The sequence below is a fragment of the Aethalodelphis obliquidens genome, unplaced genomic scaffold, assembly GCF_003676395.1.
Source record: "Aethalodelphis obliquidens isolate GAN/ISIS:26980383/991018 unplaced genomic scaffold, ASM367639v1 scaffold118, whole genome shotgun sequence".
Lineage (NCBI taxonomy): Eukaryota > Metazoa > Chordata > Mammalia > Artiodactyla > Delphinidae > Aethalodelphis > Aethalodelphis obliquidens.
Genome location: NW_020838062.1, coordinates 2,827,938 through 2,847,294, shown reverse-complemented (window position 1 = coordinate 2,847,294; position 19,357 = coordinate 2,827,938). Strand labels below are relative to the sequence as shown.

The 19,357-nt window shown below is 60.1% G+C and overlaps 1 protein-coding gene across 2 annotated transcripts; it reads right to left on the bottom strand.

Annotated features, from left to right (window-relative positions):
- Positions 1-1,616: 1,616 nt before the first annotated feature.
- Positions 1,617-19,217, bottom strand: ABCD1 (ATP binding cassette subfamily D member 1). Of its 2 annotated transcripts, none has more exons than XR_003431038.1 (10): positions 17,949-19,217; positions 14,983-15,163; positions 9,961-10,103; positions 9,702-9,870; positions 9,090-9,184; positions 6,142-6,287; positions 5,553-5,681; positions 3,278-3,362; positions 2,832-2,957; positions 1,617-2,732 (listed from the first exon to the last, which is right to left on the bottom strand). XR_003431038.1 is itself a non-coding variant. In XM_027098004.1 (10 exons), exons 1-10 carry the CDS (start codon positions 18,855-18,857, stop codon positions 2,525-2,527), a joined length of 2,208 nt encoding a protein of 735 aa, XP_026953805.1. In that variant the 5' UTR covers positions 18,858-19,208; the 3' UTR covers positions 1,617-2,524. The 2 variants fall into 2 exon arrangements, 1 of the variants encoding a protein (XP_026953805.1); XM_027098004.1 differs by having other exon boundaries at positions 5,553-5,698; positions 17,949-19,208.
- Positions 19,218-19,357: the final 140 nt, after the last annotated feature.

Here is a 19,357-nt window from a genome sequence, read left to right as displayed (position 1 = left end):
TGGCCTGGGTTGCGTCAAGCGGTGTGCTCCTTCGTCTATGTCTATCTCTTTACCTGTGATCCATCCATCCATCTATCTATCATCATCACCAGTCTATCATCTCTCTTTATTATCTATCAATCATCGATCACTTCTACCTCTTTATGATCAATGTATCCATCACCTATTATCTATTTTTTGAGGCGAAATTCACATAACACAAAATTAACCCTTTTAAAGTGCACAGTTTGTTGGTAGTTAGCATACTGACAGTATTGTGCCACCATCACCTCTGTAGTTCCAGAACATTCTCATTACCCCAAAAGGAAACCTTGACCCCATTCAGCAGTCACTATCCAGCCCCTGGTACCCACTGGTCTGCTTTCTTTGTCAAGCTGAATAATACTCCATTGTACGGACAGACCACATTTTCCTTGTCCATTCATCTGTTGATGGACATTCGAGTAGTTTCCACTTTGGGTTACCATCAATAGTACTGTTAATAATGTTCATGTATGAGGTTTTTTAAAAAAAAATTATTTATCTATTATTTTTGGCTGCATTGGGTCTTCGTTGCTGCGCGCGGGCTTTCTCTAGTTACGGCAAGTGGGGGCTACTCTTCGTCGTGGTGCACAGGCTTCTCATTGCGGTGGCTTCTCTTGTTGCAGAGCACGGGCTCTAGGCGCGTGGGCTTCATTGGTTGTGGCACGCGGGCTCAGTGGTTGTGGCTCGTGGGCCCTAGAGCGTAGGCTCAGTGGTTGTGGCGCACGGGCTTAGTTGCTTCGTGGCATGTGGGATCTTCCCGGACCAGGGCTCGAACCCGTGTCCCCTGCATTGGCAGGCGGATTCTTAACCACTGCGCCACCAGGGAAGCCCCACGTATAAGGTTTTGATTGAACATCTATTTTCCATTCTCTTGGGTCCACATCTCCGAGTGGAAGTGCTGGGTCACACGGGAACTCTGCCTAGCTTTCCAGGACCTGCCACACTGCTCCCCACGATGGCTGCCCCACCTCTGTCCCAGCAGCAGTGTGTGAGCCAAGCGCAGTGCTCGTGCCTCCCTCCAAGCAACCCTCCACGCAGCCTCCTTTAAGCATGAATCCCATGTTGTTTCCATCCTGCTGAAAACCCTTCAGTGGCTTCTCGCTGCTTCTGAAGGCCAGGCTCTGGAAGTGAGGCCCCTCCCTGCCCCCTGCATCTTGCTCCTGATTTACCCCTGGGCCTAGGCACAAGCGTTCCCCCTCCTAGGAGGTCTGGAAGCACTGTGTCCCCACTGCTCCTTGCCTGGCTGGCTCGGGACTCTTCCTCCTCCGTGTACCCTGCCAGCCCATTTGGCAGCTCACTGGTTTTCTCTCAGCATCTCTCTTGGAGCTCGTCACGGGTGGACTGGACCTCGGTCCTCTCCTCTCCACCCTGGCACAAGGTCGGGCTGGGTCCAGAGTCCCCTTCCGGCTCAGCCATCCTTTCCGAGAGATGTTGCTGATGCCGCCTGCCCACGGCTGTGTCTGCCGGAGGACGCGCAGGGCAGCATCTTCGCCTGGGGGTGGGATCAAGGCTCCTCCCCCCGACGCAGGCCACTGCTGCCCGTCCCGCCTCTCCCCCAAGCCTCGACGGACAAAGACGCTGGGAGGCAGGACTGCACTTTCCACAGGAGGTTTTTACTGAGGAACTGAGGGAGGTTCCCCGACCCGAAAGGCACACGGCGGCGCGGTGGCGGGGTCTCCCCCTCGGGTGGGGGCAGTCTTTGCAGAGACAGCTTCCCCACTGACCCCTCTTTGGCACTGAACTGGCAGCCCCAGCGTCCCCGCCCCCACCCACGCCCTGGCGGTTGGCAGTGTAGGCTGGTGGGGTAGCGGGCTGGCTGGCGGCCCAGGCCACCTCTCCCGCTAGCAGGGTGCTCATGTTGACGATACAGAGGGCTGCAAAGGGGAATCCAATAAATTAGCTTGAAGGAGGGAGGGCTGGGGACGGAGGCGGACAGGGACTACATTCTTGTCATTGCTCGGTAGGAAACATTGTGCAATTCTTTCTCCCGAAGGCTCTTTGGGATGACTGGTGGGGAGAAGGGGCACAGATGACGGGCCCTGCCTCATCGCGGGGCCCACTTGGCCGTCTTTATGGCAGTGAGGGTGTTCCGGGGGACGGGAGCCTTGGCGGGCCACTGGGATGATGGCAATAGAGAGATGGACCGTCTGTGATGTCTCCAAGGGACCGCAGAGGAGGGAATGGGGGGACTCCAGACTTAGGAGGCGCTGCTCCGCAAACACCAAGGCTCCTGGGCACAGGCTGGCGCTGTGAGCGGGGCCGCGCCTCTGGCCCCTCTCCCCTTCTACTTGCCCAGGTCCCAGTCTGGTGGGGCTGGGAAGTGGGCACGGGTTTCGCTGGCTGTCCTCTGGGAGGCCTGGGAGGACGGCAAAGCATGCAGGGTGGGCCTGCAGCGGGGCGGTGGCGGGGAAGGCTTGGTGGGCAGGCGCTCCGTTTCCTTCACGTGATCCGAGGGCTTGGTGTGGGGCGTGGGCCAAGGGCTAAGAGCCAGGGCCGTGTGTCAGGTGGCAGCGGCCTGGAGGACTCCAGGGCCTTGGCCCAGGATCTCGCAGAGCTCCTGGAGGCGCCGCTGCATCTTGGGGATGCCCGCCAGCTGCTGCTCAAGCCGCTGCTTCTCCTCGGTCAGGCTCAGGCGGGCGGCCGAGTCCAGCTTCTCGAACTTCCAGCCACCCTCCCCGTCGAACTGTAGTAGGTGTGTGTGGTACTTCCTGTCCCAGGAGAGGGAGAGGGAGGTTGTTTGGCAGCACCGCCCCCTCCCCAGCTGCAAAGCCACGGGCGCGTCGCTCGCCAGAAGTGAGGGCACCTACCACAGGGAGGGTCGGTGGGTGATGGAGAGCAGGGCAATGCCTGCATCCTTGGCCGCCTGGAAGATCTTGCCTTCCACGTCGATGCTCACGGCACTGGTACATTCATCCAGGAGGGCGTACTTGGGCCTTGGGGGTGGGGGCTGAGTGGGTGAGCCTGTGGACCCTCCAACAGCCCCAACAGCCCGGGCCGGCCCCAGCCCCCAGTGGGGGCGGGAAGCCTGATCTGCGTGCTGACCCCATGTCCTTTCGATCCCATCCCTGCTGGGCCCTGGGGGGCAGGGCAAGGCCTCCTGGTGGCGCTGCCCTCCCCGTTTAAGGGGCTCCCAGGGAGCACAGATGCCGAGCAGGCTCCTGGGAGCACTCAGGCAGCACCCTTGTCTCTGCCGCTGGCTCGGAGGACCTCCAGTGCCCGAGGGAGCCCAACCACTCAGGACAGAGTGGCTCACCTGTGGTAGAACATGCGGGCCATGCCAACTCTCTGCTTCTCGCCCCCGGACAGAACGTCCTTCCAGTCACACACGGCCTCCCAACCTGGCAGGAGACAAAGGTCGCTGTTCAGTTCAACAAGGGCCGGGCAGCACGGGCAGAGGGCCCGGGCCCAGGCGCAGTGGCTGTGGTGGGAGGGGCCGGGCCACCAACAATAGCGGAACACAGCAGCGCACGTGACTCGGAGAAAGGCTGTCCGCTGGGGATGTGTGCTCTGGGTACCTGTCCGTCTGTGGGGACACCGGAATAGTTCAAAAGAGTTGGGAGCAGAATTACATCCCCTCCAAGAAAAGACACATGGGAGTCCTCACCCGCAGGACATGAGAATGCCACTGCATTTGGAGACAGGGTCTTTACAGAGGTGATCGAGTTAAAGTGAGCTCACGGGGTGGGTCCTCATCCGATGGGACTGGTGTCCTTATAAAAAGGGGACATTTGGAGACGCAGACACGCACAGAGGAGTGACGGCGTGAAGACACAAGGAGCAGACGGCAACTACAAGCCCAGGAGAGAGGCCTGGAACAGACCCTCCCTCGCGGTCCCCAGAAGGAACTGCCCCTGCCCACAGCCCTGGATCTTGGCCTCCCGGCCTGCACAACTGGGAGACGACACGTCTCTGTCGTTTGCCCCACCCAGTCTGTGGCGCCAGCGAACTCACACAGGACCTAACGGGGTGCTAATGGGGTGCCAGTGGGCATCAAACAGTCATGGCAGAGCCCCAAGGATGGCTGCGATGGGCTCTCCAGAAGGCTTCTCACCCACAAGCGCCAGGCCTGTGCATCTCAGGAGGCGAGTGGGCGATTCATCAGAAACGCCTCCTCGCCTGCTCCCTCCACTGCCTTTCCAGAAAACTAGAGGTTTTGGCAGGGCACGTGGCCACACACAAAAGAGACAAAATCCCCCAGCTTGCTTTGATGAGAGGTTTAACCACAGGACTGAATTCTGGCCAATGGGGTATAAGTGTGTTAACACACGTGGCAGCTTCTGGAACTTTCTTTAAAGGAACTTTCTTTAAATCCCTCTATGATTTGCACCCCAACCCCGCCCCTGCCACGTTCTCCATCCTATGGCCTGGGATACGATGTGATGCCGCAGCAGCCACCTTGGACCGTGAGGTGACCTTGGGAAAGGAAGCCACACATAGCAGAGTGACCTGGCGCCTTTGTGGAGTGGGGCTCGGCCTCAGGGGCCCCAGGCACTCAGGGGTGTGTGCAGCCCAGGAGGAGGGGTACACTCCCAGGGCGAGCGAAAGAGGCCCGACCAGGCCAGGGGGAAGCTGGGGATGAAGCTTTGCAGGGACCGTGGCGACCAGGGCAGGCCCGGGAGGAACAGCCCCACTGAATCCACTGCCTGTGGCCCCCTTTCTGCCCAGGTGATGACACCTGGGAGGGACTCTCACGAGTCACCCGCCATGTCCTGCAGAGCCCCCATGGGTCCTGAAAGGCGCTCTTTCATTTACTGCCGGCACTGAGGTTGAGACTGGTACCTGGCCCCTTCTACAGGTGGAAAGCATCTCAAGAGGTCAGGTTTTGCTCAAGGTCAAGCTGCCCCTTGGTAGCCTAGAAAGGGCTCGGACCTCTGCCACTCAGCTTTCAGTATAAAAATCCAAACTCTGGCAGCTGGGCCGCACTCTCCTCTTCCGCCCCTCTGGGCACGATGGGCAATTAAAGACCAAGCTGAGAAGTCCCCAGGCGATGCGTTCTCTGGCCATCGGCCTGTCCCTCCCTCCTGCGGTCTCTTCCCAGGAGACACACCTCCCAGGCTCGAGCCAGACACGTGGGTGGGCAGGCGTCCCATCCACCTCTGCTCTGCACGCTCCAGGCTGCCCTGCCCACACCCGTGCTCTGCCCTCTCGCTGAAATGCATAACTGACCCGTTCCTTCCCTGCCTGGCCCAAGAGGCCCTGCCTGCCACAGAGCCCAGAGCCTGGAGAGGGTGCCCCGTCGGATGGCCCCCGCCAGGCCTGGCTCCCTTCCCGAGTGCAGTGCACTCGGGCGGTCCGGGGCCGCGCGCTTCCTGTCGGTCCTCCCCGGGGAGGGGGGGCTCCCCAGGCCACGTAGCACTTCGGACTCGCGAACGTTGGCTGGGGCAGTCCCTCGGGGACTATCCCTCGGGGGCCAGGAGGGAGGCACGGGCAGGGGCAGCAGCAGGTTCCCCAGCTGAGTCTTGGGACAAAGGACGATCGATCGACGGCGTCCCGTATGGCACTGATGAGTGGGATGCCCCTTCCCCTACCTCCTTCCCGCTGCAGGATGTGGTGCAGGTGCACGATGTCCAGAATGGCTTCCAGGTGCTGCTCTGAAAAGCCCTTCCTTCGCATGTCCTCCACAGAGTCTGGGTAGATCACTTGGTCGCGCAAGGAGCCTACAGACATGTAGGGTCTGCGGGAGAGCCACGTGTCCGCCGAGGGAAGGGCGGCCCGGCTTCCCTGCCGATGCCCTGCTCCCGAGCAGGCTCCGCATGGGCCCTGCCTGCCCAAGGGGGGCTGACCGGAAGGCCGCAGACACTGCCGCACAGCGTGCCGCGCCCACCCACTCACACACGCACGCACACTCAGGTTGCACACACGCATCACGGCACACATGCAGGTACTCGCCCACACGCACTCACGCATGCACACGCACCCCCAGCTGTGAAGCTGTTGGGCGGGCGGGGCGGGGTGGCAGCACCTTGCCGTCCTCTGCCCAGGCCTCAGGCCCTGCCATCTCCGGGACGTCAGGTTCCGCAGGTCAGAAGGGGTGGGGGCGGACCTGGGGACCCTGGCTCTCTCCCTCTTCCCCCACCCCCACCCAGCCGCCGGTGGCCCCAGCACCCCACCGCTCACCTCTGGGGGACGTAGAACATGCGCTGGGGTGGGGGCTTGTAGAGCACGCCACCATAGGTGGGCCAGAGACCGCCCAGGATACGGAACAGAGAGCTCTTGCCGCAGCCGTTGGGGCCCGTGATGAGCAGGTGCATGCCCTCTTCCACCTGTAGAGGCAGCAGCCGTGGAAGCCGGCCCGGGCCTCCCTCCCCTTACCCACGGCCTGCCTGACAGCCTCGGAGAGGCCCCCGCACCCAGCACATGCCATCCTCCATCTCTTGGTGAGGAATGGCAGGGCCCCGAGGGTGAGCTCTGGTATCCGGAGCCCTAACCGGCTGCCTGTTTCAGGCACTGCCTTGTCCCCAGAGAGCAGGGGGCCAGCAGGAGGAGGGCCTGTTCTGCCACAGTCCAGCAAACGGGTACGCGCCCCAGAAGGTCAATGGCAGCTGCAGCCCTCTTCACCTGGAAGCCAAGCGTCAAGCGCCTGAGGCCCGCCATGAGCCGATTACATCATGTCCACTGGTGTTCTGGAAACACCTGCTATAGGAAAAAGGCCACCCGAGCAGGTGGGGAGCATGCAGATGGCAGGGAGCCCGCCATCCTCGGGGTGGGGGAGAGCATGAGGCACGGAGTCAAGGCACGCAGGGTACAGCTTCCGCTGCCCCCCGCCATGTGTGACATCACAGCAACACTAAGGGCCTTCCAGCCAGTGCAGTCCTCGCGAGATCCCAGAGTGTGGCGGATACGCACATCCATCTGGTTTATCTCGGTCAGTGCCATGGGTTGAGCCGTGTCCCCTCAAAGAGTCCTGTGTTCGAGTCCTAACTCCCAGGACCTCAGAATGTGGCCTTACTTGGAAATAGAGTCTTTGCGAATATAATGAAATTTAGATAAGGAGTGAGGTGGGCCCCTAATCCAGTGTGACCTGGTGTCCTTATAAACAGGAGACATTTGGACACAGAGACACGTGCACAGGGAGAGTGCCACGTGAAGATGGAGGCAGGGGCTTCCCTGGTGGCGCAGTGGTTAAGAGTCCGCCTGCCAATGAAGGGAACAGGGTTTCGAGCCCTGGTCGGGGAAGATGCCACATGCCGCGGAGCAACTAAGCCCGTGCGCCACAACTACTGAGCCCAAGTACCGTAACTGCTGAGCCCGCACGCCTAGCGTTGGTGCTCCACAACAAGAGAAGCCACCGCAATGAGAAGCCCACGCACGGCAACGAAGAGTAGCCCCCGCTCGCAGCAACTAGAGAAAAGCCCACGCGCAGCAACAAAGACCCAACGCGCCCCAGAAAAAAAAAAAAAGATGAAGGCAAAACACCAGAAGCCGGGAGAGGCCTAGTCACCCTGATGTGAACTTCTGTTGGCTGAGCCCCTCGTTTGCTGTTCCTCCTTCGTTAGACTGTAAACTCCCCCGGGCAGGGCCCAGGCCTACCTCCGTGCAAATGTGGGAGGGCTGGTCGGTCAGGGCCCGGCTCCTCTGTGTGTCTGGCTCCGGGGGAGCTGCGTGGCCCCAGCCAGCTCCACGGCTGCCTCCCTTGTCTCCTTCCGTGCATCTCTCTGACCGCCCCCAACATCTCCCAGCCCCGGAGCCCAGCTCCACCAGCGGCTCTGCCAGGACAGAGCTCTTGCTCAGCCCCTGGTCACCCGTTCCTCGCCTGACCTTGCTCCCTAACCAACCACGCCCCTGCTCACCATGGCCTCTGAGCTTTGCCCAGCTGGGCTTCCACTGGGCCTGCCTGGAAGCTATTCACCCTGCAGGAACCGGCCGTCAGTGGCAGCCCCACACCCCAAGGGTGACTACTGCCCGGGGTGACGGGGATCACACCACTGGCCTGCGTCCAGCCTCCAGCTGGCTCTCAGGCCCCCTCTCAGCAGATCAAGGAAAGGTGCTCTAGGCACTGGCCCTTCCTGCCTATTCCCTGCCTGGCCGTGGCTTCCGCTGCCCTGGCTCCTCAGCGGGGCACGCGTGGCCCCTGCAGGACCTGGGCCCGAAGCCCCTGGCTCCTCGTCCCTGCCCTGGGTGAGGCTTCATGTGACCTCTACTCCCCCAGGGATGCAGACCTCTACTCTGCCTTTCCTGTGGCCCTCGCTGCACCCGGGACAGCCATCTAACCATGGATCTTTTCTCTTTTTTATTAAAGTTTAATTTGGCCACACTGGGCGGCATGTGGGATCTTAGTTCCCTGACCAGGGATCAAACCTGCACCCTTTGGCAGTGAAAGCGTGGAGTCTTAACCGCTGGACCACCAGGGAAGTCCCAAATCCGGGATCTCTGTAACGCTTTGGGGTTCCCCTGATTTACCTGGGGTTTACAGTGTCCAGCCTGGAGCTCAGGGAACATTAGTTGAATGAATGAATGAAGACTACTGCACCCAGGACTCCCCTTCACTCTATCACTCCCTGACCCTGTCCAAAGCTCCGGCTGGGGACACAGGTCACTGGTGGATGTCTGCCCCCAGGGCATCCTCTCCACAGACAGCTTGCGTAATGGCTGAGAGCCCTCCCAGTGGGCCAGGCTGCACCCGGCACACACCCGCCCTGGGGGCCTCTCACAGCAAATCTGTGGGACCTCAAGCCCGGGTCAGTGGAAGAGAATCTCTTTCATCACAGCTGGAATTGGACCAGAGTCCCCAAGTCCTGGGCTACTCAGGGATAGGGGCGGGCGTGGGGTGCTGCCAATGATAGGGCCAGGAACCTTTGGGTGACTCCAGCCCAGCCCTCTTAATCAGCTCTGATTCCACTGCCCCAGAACTAACAGTCAGTCAGAGACACGCTGGTCTTTCACCTTGAGCTTAGCCTGCCTGCCACATAGACCTGGGGTCAATGGCTACTGGCAGTGCGGGCAGGCTGGCCAGGCTGGATGCTGAGGGCTGAGGTGGGTGCAGAAGGCCAGGCCCCGGGCCCCAGAGCTGGGCTCGGCCCTGCCCGTGCTGCCAGGTTGGGGCTCCCCTCCGCCCTTCGACCTACCCTGATGTTGAGGCTGGCCACCACTACCTCCCCCGTGGGCGTGACGATGGGGATGTTCTCACACACGATCCCCTGCTCCACATCCACCACTTGGCCTGGAGAGAGAACGTGAGGAAGGGAGAGAGGGAGCAGAGCTCTCCTGCCACCTGCCGCTGGGCGCCATGGACCCCCACCCGTGACGGCACGCCACTGTGTGGCCCAGGGGCCCTTGGGAATACAGTGCGGCTGCCCACCAGCTGACTACAGCCCCCTTGCTGTGCTCTGGGCGGCGGAGGGGCAAAGCCGGTTCCCTGGCCTCTGGAGCCCAAGCGTGGCGTCCGCCCCTGCAGCCCCTCAACGCCACACCACCTGAAAGGTGGCTGCGACGCCTGGGGCCTCTTCCCCAGCGCCCCAGCCCCTACTGGAGCTGCGCCCCCCTCTCTCGCAAAGGGAAACCCTGACCGGGGCACCTGGAAGGGACTGGGCACGTGAGCACGGTGGCCAGCGGTGGCCGCTCTGAGAGGGAGGGCTGTGGGGGCCGCAACGTGCCCAGGAAGCCCTCCGTGGGGCGCCGGGCAGCCTGCTGTGGGAGGGCCGGGACCAGGGCGGCCTCTTTGGGGAGGGCTCCCTTACCTCGGATCTGCAGGGACCCCTCCACACGGACACCAGACCTCACCACGGCCCCGGACCCTGCCTGAGTGTCCTCTGGCTCCCCGGGCCTCTTGAAACGGCAGTGCTGGACGTCTTCAAATACCTGGAACATCTCGTGGACCCGGGCTGTGTAGCCAGCCAACTCTGTCACCTGCAGGGAGGGCGACCGTGGCTCAGCCCCCGCCAGTGGGGGCGGAGAGGGAGGGGAGATGGTAGGGGCGGGGGCTGGGCGGGGGGTTACCTCCTTGTAGGACACCATGACCCGCTCGATGGCGTCCGCGGCAGCTGTGAGGAGGTTGCGGGCGATAGTGAAAGCTTCCGTGCGCTCGCTCACCAGCTCCTCCTCCCTCGCCTCCAGGGCCGCCTTCTTCGCCACCTCCGAGTCTGCGGAGCACAGTGGGGTGGGGAGTGGCGAGGACAGTGGAAAATCATAACTGACCCACTGGGGGAGAGAGCAAGTCGGTCCAGCCAATGGTGCTTGGACAACCGGGCATCCACATGCAGAAGAAGGACCCCTACCGCACACCACACACAGAAACTCCCTCAGAGTGCAGCACCGCAGCGGCCTGCACGGAAGAGCTAAGACCACACAACTCTTCGAAGAAAGCAGGGGTAAACCTTCGTGCCCTGGGATTAGGTGTGGCTCCTTAAATACGACACCAGAGAGCACAAGTGACAAAAGCAAAACAGGTAAGGGAGCTTCGACAAAAGTAAAAAGTTTGGGGCACCGAAGTAAGTCATCCAGAAGGTGAAAACACAACCTACAGACTGGAAGAAAATATCTGCAGATCATATATCTGCTAAGGGCCCAGGTCCCAGGTCCCAGAATACATAAAGAACTTTTTCAATTCAACAATAAAGAGACAAACGACTCAATTAATCAATGCGCAAAGGACCTGAATAAACATTTCCTCTGCAAGATGTACAAATGGCCAAGAAGCGCACGAAAAGATGCTCACTGGTCACCAGCGAAACACAAAATCAAAACTGCAATGAGACACCACTTCACACTCACCAGGATGTGGCTACAGCTGAAAAGACAGTAAAAGTGCTGGTGAGGAAGCGGAGCAGCTGGCGCCACGAGACACCGCTGGTGGCGATGAACGATGCGCAGCTGCTGCGGAAGACAAGTTTGGCAGTTCGTCCAAATGTTAAACAGAGGGTTACCAAATGACCCAGCAATTCCACTCCTAGGTGTACATATATCCAAGAGTGAAGACGGAGGTCCACACAAAAAATGATAAATGAGTATGTGTAGCAGTTATTCCTAAGAGCCGAAAGATGGAAACAACCCAAACGTCTACCGATGGATGAGTGGATAAACACGACGTGGAAGCTATGTACACACAATGGAACGTTATCCAGCCATAAGAAGGAATAAAGTACTGATTAATCCTAAAGCGTGGATGAAACGTAAAAACATGATGCTAAGTAAAAGAAGCCAGATACACAAGGCCACATATTGTGTGATTCCATTTATGTGAACTGTCCGGAAGACGCAAACCCATAGCAACAGGCAGATTAGTGGTCGCTGGGGGCTGCCAGGTGGGGTGGGAAGTGACCACTAGTGGGTCTGGGCTTTCTTGCTGGGGTGGTGACAATGTTCTAGACTTAGATAGTGGTGATGGTTGCACAACTTTGTGACTACATCAAAAACCACTGAATTGTACCCATTAAAAAGGCCGAATTGTATGGTACGTTAATTATGTCTCAGTAACGCAGATGTTGTGTCCTGTACTACAACGGCAGCCCCTCCCGAGCCTCTCAAACAGGAATATCCCCTTTCAGACCTCCGGTCTACCCCGTGTCGCCCTCATCTCTCCCCTTGCTGCCGTATTCTGTGGCCGTCCTCAATGCTACTATTTCTCCCTGAGAGCCTGCTCCTGTCTTGACTTGCTTTGTTCCTTTCTGTCTCAGTTGAGACCCCGTGGTCACTCACTTCAACCCTTTCTTGTCAATGGTCTTGACTCCCTTGACCGTTGGACCCCCTAGAGGGGCAAGGTTTTTACACAAGGAATGTTCTGGAAATGGTGATGGGGAGCAAGGGGGAGGCCAACTCTGAGGGCTAACTCTATCCAGGGGCATAAACGGATCTGAGGTTGGAGCCTCAAGGATGTGATGGTGGGGGTGGGCTGGGAAGGGCCAGGGAGTCAGGTCAGGGCAGGTGCAGTGTGGGGTGGATAGGGCCAGACAGCTGGCTAGAGCACCAGGAGTCCAGGGAACTGGGCGGGGGAGGGCAGTGGTGATTCTGACAGTCTAAGGTCCCTAGGCAGGGGGGACACAAACCCTCCTCCCCGGACATCCTGAGAGCTGGAAAGGGACTGCGCACAAAGGGAAAGGGTCTGCGCGGGGGCCCTGGCAACAGTGGGCCCCTCCCTGGAGACAGCATAACCCTCTGCAGCTTTCCTCGGAGCCTTGGGGGCTAAGATGAGTACCCCAGAGCCAGACACCTGACAGCTCTTCCCGGCCAGGCCGCCATGCCGGCAGGCCAGAAAGGCAAAGGTATCTTTCCCTGTGGATAATCGCTGGCCTCCTCACCCGGTTCCCAGCGCTCTCAGTCTCCAGTTACTGGGGACACAGCAGGGACAAAACAGACAAACCTCTGGCCTCCTTGAGTTTAAAGTGGCAGAGCCTCTATAAGGCAGCCGCAGACGTGGAGTAGACGGCTGTTCAGCACTTTGAAGAGCAGCGAGGCAGGGGAGGGGGAGAGAAAGGCGGGGCGGTGGGCTCACCTAGAGGGTGCCTGTGAGCAAAGCTCCCATAGAGGGAGGGAGGGGCCACGGGGTGGCAGAGGAAAGAGCATTCCTGGCAGAGCCAGGAGGAGCAAAGGGCCTGAGGCGGAAGCAGGCCAGTGAGACAAGCGGAGTGAGCCAGGGGGATGGGAGCGGGCCACGTGTTCACAGGTGACTGGCTATAAGGGCCATGAGGGTGGGGACAGAGCCCGACACAGCAGAGGCGCCAAAAAGTCCTAGGCCTTCAGAGGAGGGAGAGGCCTCGGGGACTAGACAGGCTGAGCTGTGCCCTGTGCCAGCTTCAGAGGGAAGCGGCCACAGGCACTTCCTCACAGAAACCACGGCTGGGTTTCCTCCTGGGTCCGTTCCCATGCTCCTGGCCTAAGTCAAGGCCACCCTTAGTGTAGGTCCATTGGTGGAAGCAACTACCCCCTCAATTAGATCTTTCCTCTTGGGGGTCACCCAGAGAGGGACAGACAGCTGAGGGTACGGAAGCCCCAAGGGAGAGACACCAATAGGGAGAGAATCAGAGAGACTTCTGGTTCTGAGACACGCACTTCAGGCTCTCCCTCTTTACATACATCTGAAAACCCTCTTACTACCAAACCGCATAAAATGCAGCACCTTTTAAATCAGAGCTGTGCTTGCAGGAAAGCAAGGGAAATTCCCAGGAGTGAGAAGAGAAGCCAGTAGCCAGGTGCTCCTGTGACATCCCCAGAGACGGAGAAGATAGGGCTCTAGGTGCAAGGACCAAAAGGTCTCCTCTAAGAATTTGTAATTATGTGTCTGGGCTGCAAATTAATATCACCTGCAAGTGCGGGGACCCCTCCTCCCCCAAGCAGAGAAGTTAACATGAAAGTGGCCTCCAACTGGTTCATTACTGGGCAGCTGCTTGGCTAAAACTAAAAAACTAACTAAACTAGTTAGGCTGCAGAACCCACAACGACCACGAGCAAAGAAGACCAGCAGACGGAAGATGAAGCTGGCTTAGACCCCCAAGAATCCAGACAACCGAATAGCTGCTCAGAAACCATGGAACGAGCATGATTAATATGGCCGCCGGCAGAACTTTACAGAAATAGCCATTGAAATAAAAAACAATTCAAATTAGGGACTTCCCTGGCGGTTCAGTAGTTAAGGCTCTGTGCTTCCAATGCAGGGGGCACGGGTTCGATCCCTGGTCGGGGAGCTAAGATCCCTCATGCCGCGCAGTGTGGCCAAAAAAAAAGAAAATTCAAATTAGATGCAGCCGAAGAGAAAACTAGCAAATGTGTGAGCAGGAAAATCTGAGGAAAACTCCCAGAATTCAGCATAGACAGTGCTAGATGGGGAAAAGTGAAGAGAGACGGACAGTCACAAAGGAGTGAGAAGCCCAACACATCGTGAGAGTTCCAGAAGGAAAGAGTAAAAAGAATGAGAGAGGCAATATTTGAAAAGGTAACAGCTGAGAACTTTCCAGAACGATGGAACAATCTGAGTATTCAACGGCCATACAACAAGTCTCAAGCAGAATAGACAGAAACACACAGGCAAACGCTTCCTAAAGAGACTGCAGAAAAAGAGAAAAGTCTAACCAGGGAGACCACGCAGGCTGCTGAGAGCAGTTAAGCTGGTAACAGATTTTCCAACGGAGGCAACGGGATGTTGTCAATGGGCTGAGAGAAACCGACCGTCCGTCTCAACTCCCTCACCCAACTGAACTTCAGTTCGGGGGTAGGGGGAGGATAAAATAAAGACATTTTCAGACAAGAAAATCATCTCGAAGCTCCATGATGAAAGCGTCACAGTAAGGACTTCTGAAGGACGGCTGTCTGAAGGAGGGTCACTGGGCCGCGGGGAAGGGCTGGGAAGCCAAGAAAGCAGAAACTCACAGGTGAATCTGAACACGCACCAACCGGATAAAGCAACGGCAAACCCGTTGCTGGGGACAGCAGCACGTCAGGCGGGCTGGCCCTCCAGCCCACGTGTTCTAAGTAAGGGCCCAGAGGAGGAGGAGCTACTGATTAACCCAGACTGTTCTCAAGTGAGCACGTTAACCTTCGAAGGGCAACCATGAAAAGACTGCAAACAGAATGAATTCCTTGCAAACCAGTAGAGGAACAAAATGCGAATCCTTCCCAGTCCCCCCAAGGCCTTGGGGAAGGGGGCTCTGCCCTCGACAACCTGCAAGAGCTATTGTAGGCGTGGGTGGGAAAGCCAAAGCCCAAGCCAGGAAGGGGCTCCCTCGACGTACTTCCCCACCCTCCCACTTCCAAGATGAGCCGAGGGCAGGGCCAGATGCGCAAGGGTGCACGCGCCTGGTGAAGGCTGTTCCTGACTTGCAGTCCCTGGGCCTGGCCAAGTGGGACCAAGAAGCATGAGATGCTGTAAAGGGGAGCCGCACACAGGGTGGCAGGCAGCGAGGAGCTCCGGGAGAGTGTGACCTGCCGGGTGCCCCCCGACCCCAGAAGTAGAAAAGTCAGGTGGGCCGGCTGAGCACTGGGGCCCCCCAAGCCTAGCCCAGCGGTGCAGGAGGACAGGCCCCCACTCACCTGACTCCGCGTGTCCGGTGGCGGTGATGATGGGGACTGCCACCATGAGCAGTCCCGAGGCGCTCCACACGTACTTCATGAGGAACTGCTCCAGCATGACGTACCACAGGCGTTCCAGCAGAATGAGGTTGATCTGCGAAGCCAGGTCCTGGTAGGAGTGCTGCAGCAGGGCCAGCTCCACCTGCAGGGATCGGGCACCGGAGACCCAGAGGCCTGGTGGTCAGTCCCACAGGGGGGACAGCGAGAGTCCCCAAGTGTCGCTCACACAGGCCATGCTGTATGATGAGCACGACAAGGCTGAGAGCCGGGGGTTAGGACCGGGCCACGTTTACAGGGGACAGGTCTCAAACTCAGGGGAGGTATGGGATCGACATCACAGCATTGGGGTACAGCGGCAGTGAAGGGGCTCACCCCCCCCACCTCCTGAGGCCCACGCTCATCTCCTTTCCGTTACCTCTTCAGTTGGAGTGCTCACCACACCCCTCTTTGCCCTGGACAGCTTCTCGACATGGGCTGAGGGCAGCCACCTTGCCTGTTTCTTTGGGCAACTGCTGGGGGGCTACCCTGAACTAAGCGAAGGACAGCACAGGAAAGCAAAAGGCGGTTGTTGGTTTTGAAGAACTTGGTTCAATAACCTCTACCTGCTTAGGCCCCACCTCCCTCTACTTTCCCACAGTTCCTCTGGGTGACACACTTGCACTGCATTCTCCCACCAGAACCTGCAGGGCACACTCCCAAGCCAGCTCGTGCAGGCATCGCCCTCAGTGGACAGCCCCATGCCCAAGCCAGCTGAGGACTCTGGCCCACCCGCTCAGCAGAGAGTGGGCCTCCCCTGCCCTCCCCCTCCTGCACTGGCCACTACCTGCCATCTCAGGAGAGGGACCTATGCAGGGCCTGGAGAAGAGAGAGGAGGAGAGGGAGTGGGAGAGAAAGAGGCTCCCTGTGACAGCAGCAGGTAGACGGGCAGGGGGCTGGAGTGGTCAGGAAGCAGTCACAGCAAGGTGGCCACTGGGGCATAGATTTCTTGTGGGGGGGGGGCACATGCCCGAGCCCCGCCTTCCCACCCCTGACCGACAACAGCTGCCCAGCCTGGAACCGTTTCCTCCGCCAAGTGGTTTCACAGCTGACTCTCCATTTGATTCTCACCACGTCCCACTGTGTGTGTATTCTCATGTCCATTGCAGCCCAGATAGGCAAAGTGACCTGCCCCAGCTCACCCAGCCTGGAGGTAGCAAGAGGTATGGAATTTGGATCACATTGGCTGAGCCATTAGGAGGACCAAATTCTTGTAAACGATGCTTCATGCTTCCACTTATGAAGAAAGGTCTACCTAGGCACAAGCCAATAAGAGGTTGTGTGTTTGTATGTGCGTGTCTAAATAAGCCTCCTCGAGATCCCAGCAACAGCAGAATACCCTGCTGTCTGCCCTCCAGCCAGTCACCTCCGCCCTAGCCTGTTGATCTGAGCCTGGGCATGGGGACGTCTGCCTATGGGACTGGGGTGAGCCACCTGCCTATACAGTAAGGGCAATCAACCCACCCGTGAAGGCCCATCACTCCACACTGCTTTCAGACCTTTGGCTGAGGCCCTAACAGACAGGCTGTGGACGCTCACAAGGTCCCTCCCGCCCTGGCCGGTGAATCCTCCCGGTGAGCATGCGATTTGCTGAAGCTAGCCCAGAGGAAGTCCTTCAAGGAGCCAGTGATCTCTCTTCTACCCCCCACCACCCAGGTCTGCAGCACCGCTCAGTGGCTTTGCCTCAAGCCCATCTCCTGTTCCTGAAATGAGCACCCGGGCAATCCAGGCTCGTGCTGGGAGCTGGCAGGAGCTGACAATGTAGCTACGGGGAACGTGCCAAGTGCCTCACCCAAGGCCACGGCTGCCTGCCAAGGCCCTGCGGCCCAGAGGACAGGAGAGGAGGAGAGGGGGTTGCAGCTGCAGACCAGGCACTTTTTCTCCAATCTGGAGCCCAGCCCATGCCCGGGATGCCCCCTATCTGCTCGGGAATAAACCCTTTTTAAAAATCAGAGACAAGCCTGCCTATCTGCCTGATGTGATGCGCAGCCAGTGAGACAAGGTCTGGGGCACAAGGCCACCTGACCCGGGGACGACACATGGGCCTTCACGAGATGGATGCCATTGTGCCCCTCCCCCGAGAAATACTGGGAACTGAAACCAGAGTTGCAGAGAGCCTAGCCAGAGGCAGCCGCAACCCCAGGCGCGAGGAAGGGGAGGGGCCGAGGCGAGATAAAGGGAGCATTGGCCTGGAGTAACCTTTCCTAGGCTGGCCGTAGCTGGCCCGGCCCCCCGACCCGGCCTGCCGGGAAGCTGCACGACTGGGACCCAGGCGGAAGGGCGGCCACGCTGGGGGCAGGGTGGCCGCCGGGCAGGCAGGAAGTGCGTCCTGCCGCAGTGGCGGCCTGGGCCCAGCATCCTGGGCCGGGGCCTCGGAGAGGCGGCCAAGCCCACAGCCAGGCGGGCCTTCGGGCTCCAGATGGGGGAAGCCTTGACCTGGAGCGCTGAGCTCCACCACCGCTGCGGCCGGCACGCTGCGCGCTGCTCGTTAACCTCCGCTTGGGCTGAGTCATGCCCATACTGCCCGCCTGCCCAGCCGGCCAGCTGGGCCAGAGGCCAGCCTTCAAAGGGTCTGGGGGCCCAGGCATAAGGCCACGTCCCCAGATGGCAGGAGCCTCCTCTCTGTTGGCTAGAAGAATGGGGCAACCAGGGAACTCTAGCCTCAAATCGCTAGGGTCCACAGCCCTAAGGCCAAGACAAGTGAGGCGGAGAAGAAGCAGAAGTGGCCCAGGGCAGTCCCCACCCAGCCTTCCTGCCTCTTCATTACTGTGCCATCTGAGCTGCCCAAGGCCCTGGTTGGCCCACACCTCTGGCATCAGCCATAGGCAGCCCTGGCTCTCCGGCCCCTGAGCCCCCAGCTACACGCTTTCCGGTGCCCCAAGCTGCCCCACCTCGTGGCCCCCATAGAAGGCAATCTCCTCCGAGTTGGCCACCACCCGGGAGTGCATGTAGCGCAACTCCCCCTTCCGCCGCGCCTCCTCTGCCACCAGCTCCCCGAACTTGGGCGAGAAGGCTTGCAGCACGTTGGCCGTGAGGAACACCACAAGGCCAGCGATGGCCGAGGGCCAGGCTGTGCCGGCCCCGCGGGAGCGGGCCACTCGAACCAGGGTATAGGTGGTCACAGCCACGTCCAGGAGCGGCTTGGTCAGGTTGGAGTAGAGGTGGGCCACGGAGGCGGCAAAGGCCACCACATCCTCCGTCAGGGACTGGTCCGGGTTGCGGAGCCGCCCGTCCATGTTGCTGACCCGGTAGTAGGTCTGCTGGGAGAAGTAGAGGCTGTAGGCGTGGGCCACCAGCCGGCTGCGGAACGCCAGGGCCAGTCGGCCCTCTAGGTAGCGGATGGCACTGTTGACGAAGGTGGCGGGGAGCGCGATGAGGAGCCACTGCAGGAGCTGCCAGCCGAAGGCCCGGGGGTCCTTGCGCACGATGCAGCGGGCCAGCCGGCCGTCCAGGCGGGCCACATACACCGACAGGAAAGTCCGGCTCACCAGGGCGGCTGAGTGCAGCGCCAGCAGCCCCGTCTCCCGGCACAGGATCCTGGGGAAGAGCAGCCGCAGGAGCCACAGGAGTCGCTGGAAGAACACCCGGTTGACACCGGCCTTGGCTGCTGCGCCCACCGTGGCCCCGGAAGCTTCCTGCGCGGACTCCCCAGCCGGCGTCTGAGGGCCCCTGGCCGGAGCCAGGCACTGCCGCACCAGGGGGTAGATTTTGTGGGCTCCATAGGCCGTGAGGGCCAGGACCACAGCTGTGCGCTTCAGCGTGGTCACCCGCGAGGGCCGGGGGGTCGAGAGCACCGTCATGTCACCTGGGCTGGACTCACGGGTCTGGGACTGGTGCCTGAGGCAGCAGAGGAGGCAGGTGGCTGGAAGGGTGGAGGCTCTGACCCCAGGCTCGTTGTCTAGGCAACTGGAAACCTCGCAGTGGTCCCAGATACTGTCGCTTTAGGCCACCCGGGTGGTGCTGGGCCCCCTGGTGCGGTGGGCTCAGGGGCCTCCAGGGTCGCGGCCTCTTCAGGCAGCCGAGGTGGAGGAACTTGTCAGTCCCCTGGCCCCTGGGGTCAGAGCCTCCAGAGGTCTCGGGCAGAGAGGGCGTCTTTTCCTCTCCACCTCCTCCTCCCCCGGGGCACCGGGCGCGTCCGTCCGCTCCGCAGCCTGGCTGAAGCGACTGTGACTCCGCCACCCGCCGGGAATCCCCACCTACCCACCCACTCTTCCCCAGGGGGAACTCGGGGGAAGGGGAGGAGGCGGAGGAGGGGTGGGAGGCGGAGCCAGGGCGCGGGGCGCCCCACCCCGTTCTCGCC

Bases quoted from the DNA above. Each gene is read 5' to 3' on its own strand.
- ABCD1 (XM_027098004.1), bottom strand. From the start codon at position 18,857: ATGACGGTGCTCTCGACCCCCCGGCCCTCGCGGGTGACCACGCTGAAG. The intron at 2,958-3,277 runs GTGAGCCACTCT...CCCACCCCCAAG, and splicing joins GCCCGCATGTTCTACCACAG to GCCCAAGTACGCCCTCCTGG. The intron at 2,733-2,831 runs GTAGGTGCCCTC...CTCCTGGGACAG, and splicing joins ACCCACCGACCCTCCCTGTG to GAAGTACCACACACACCTAC.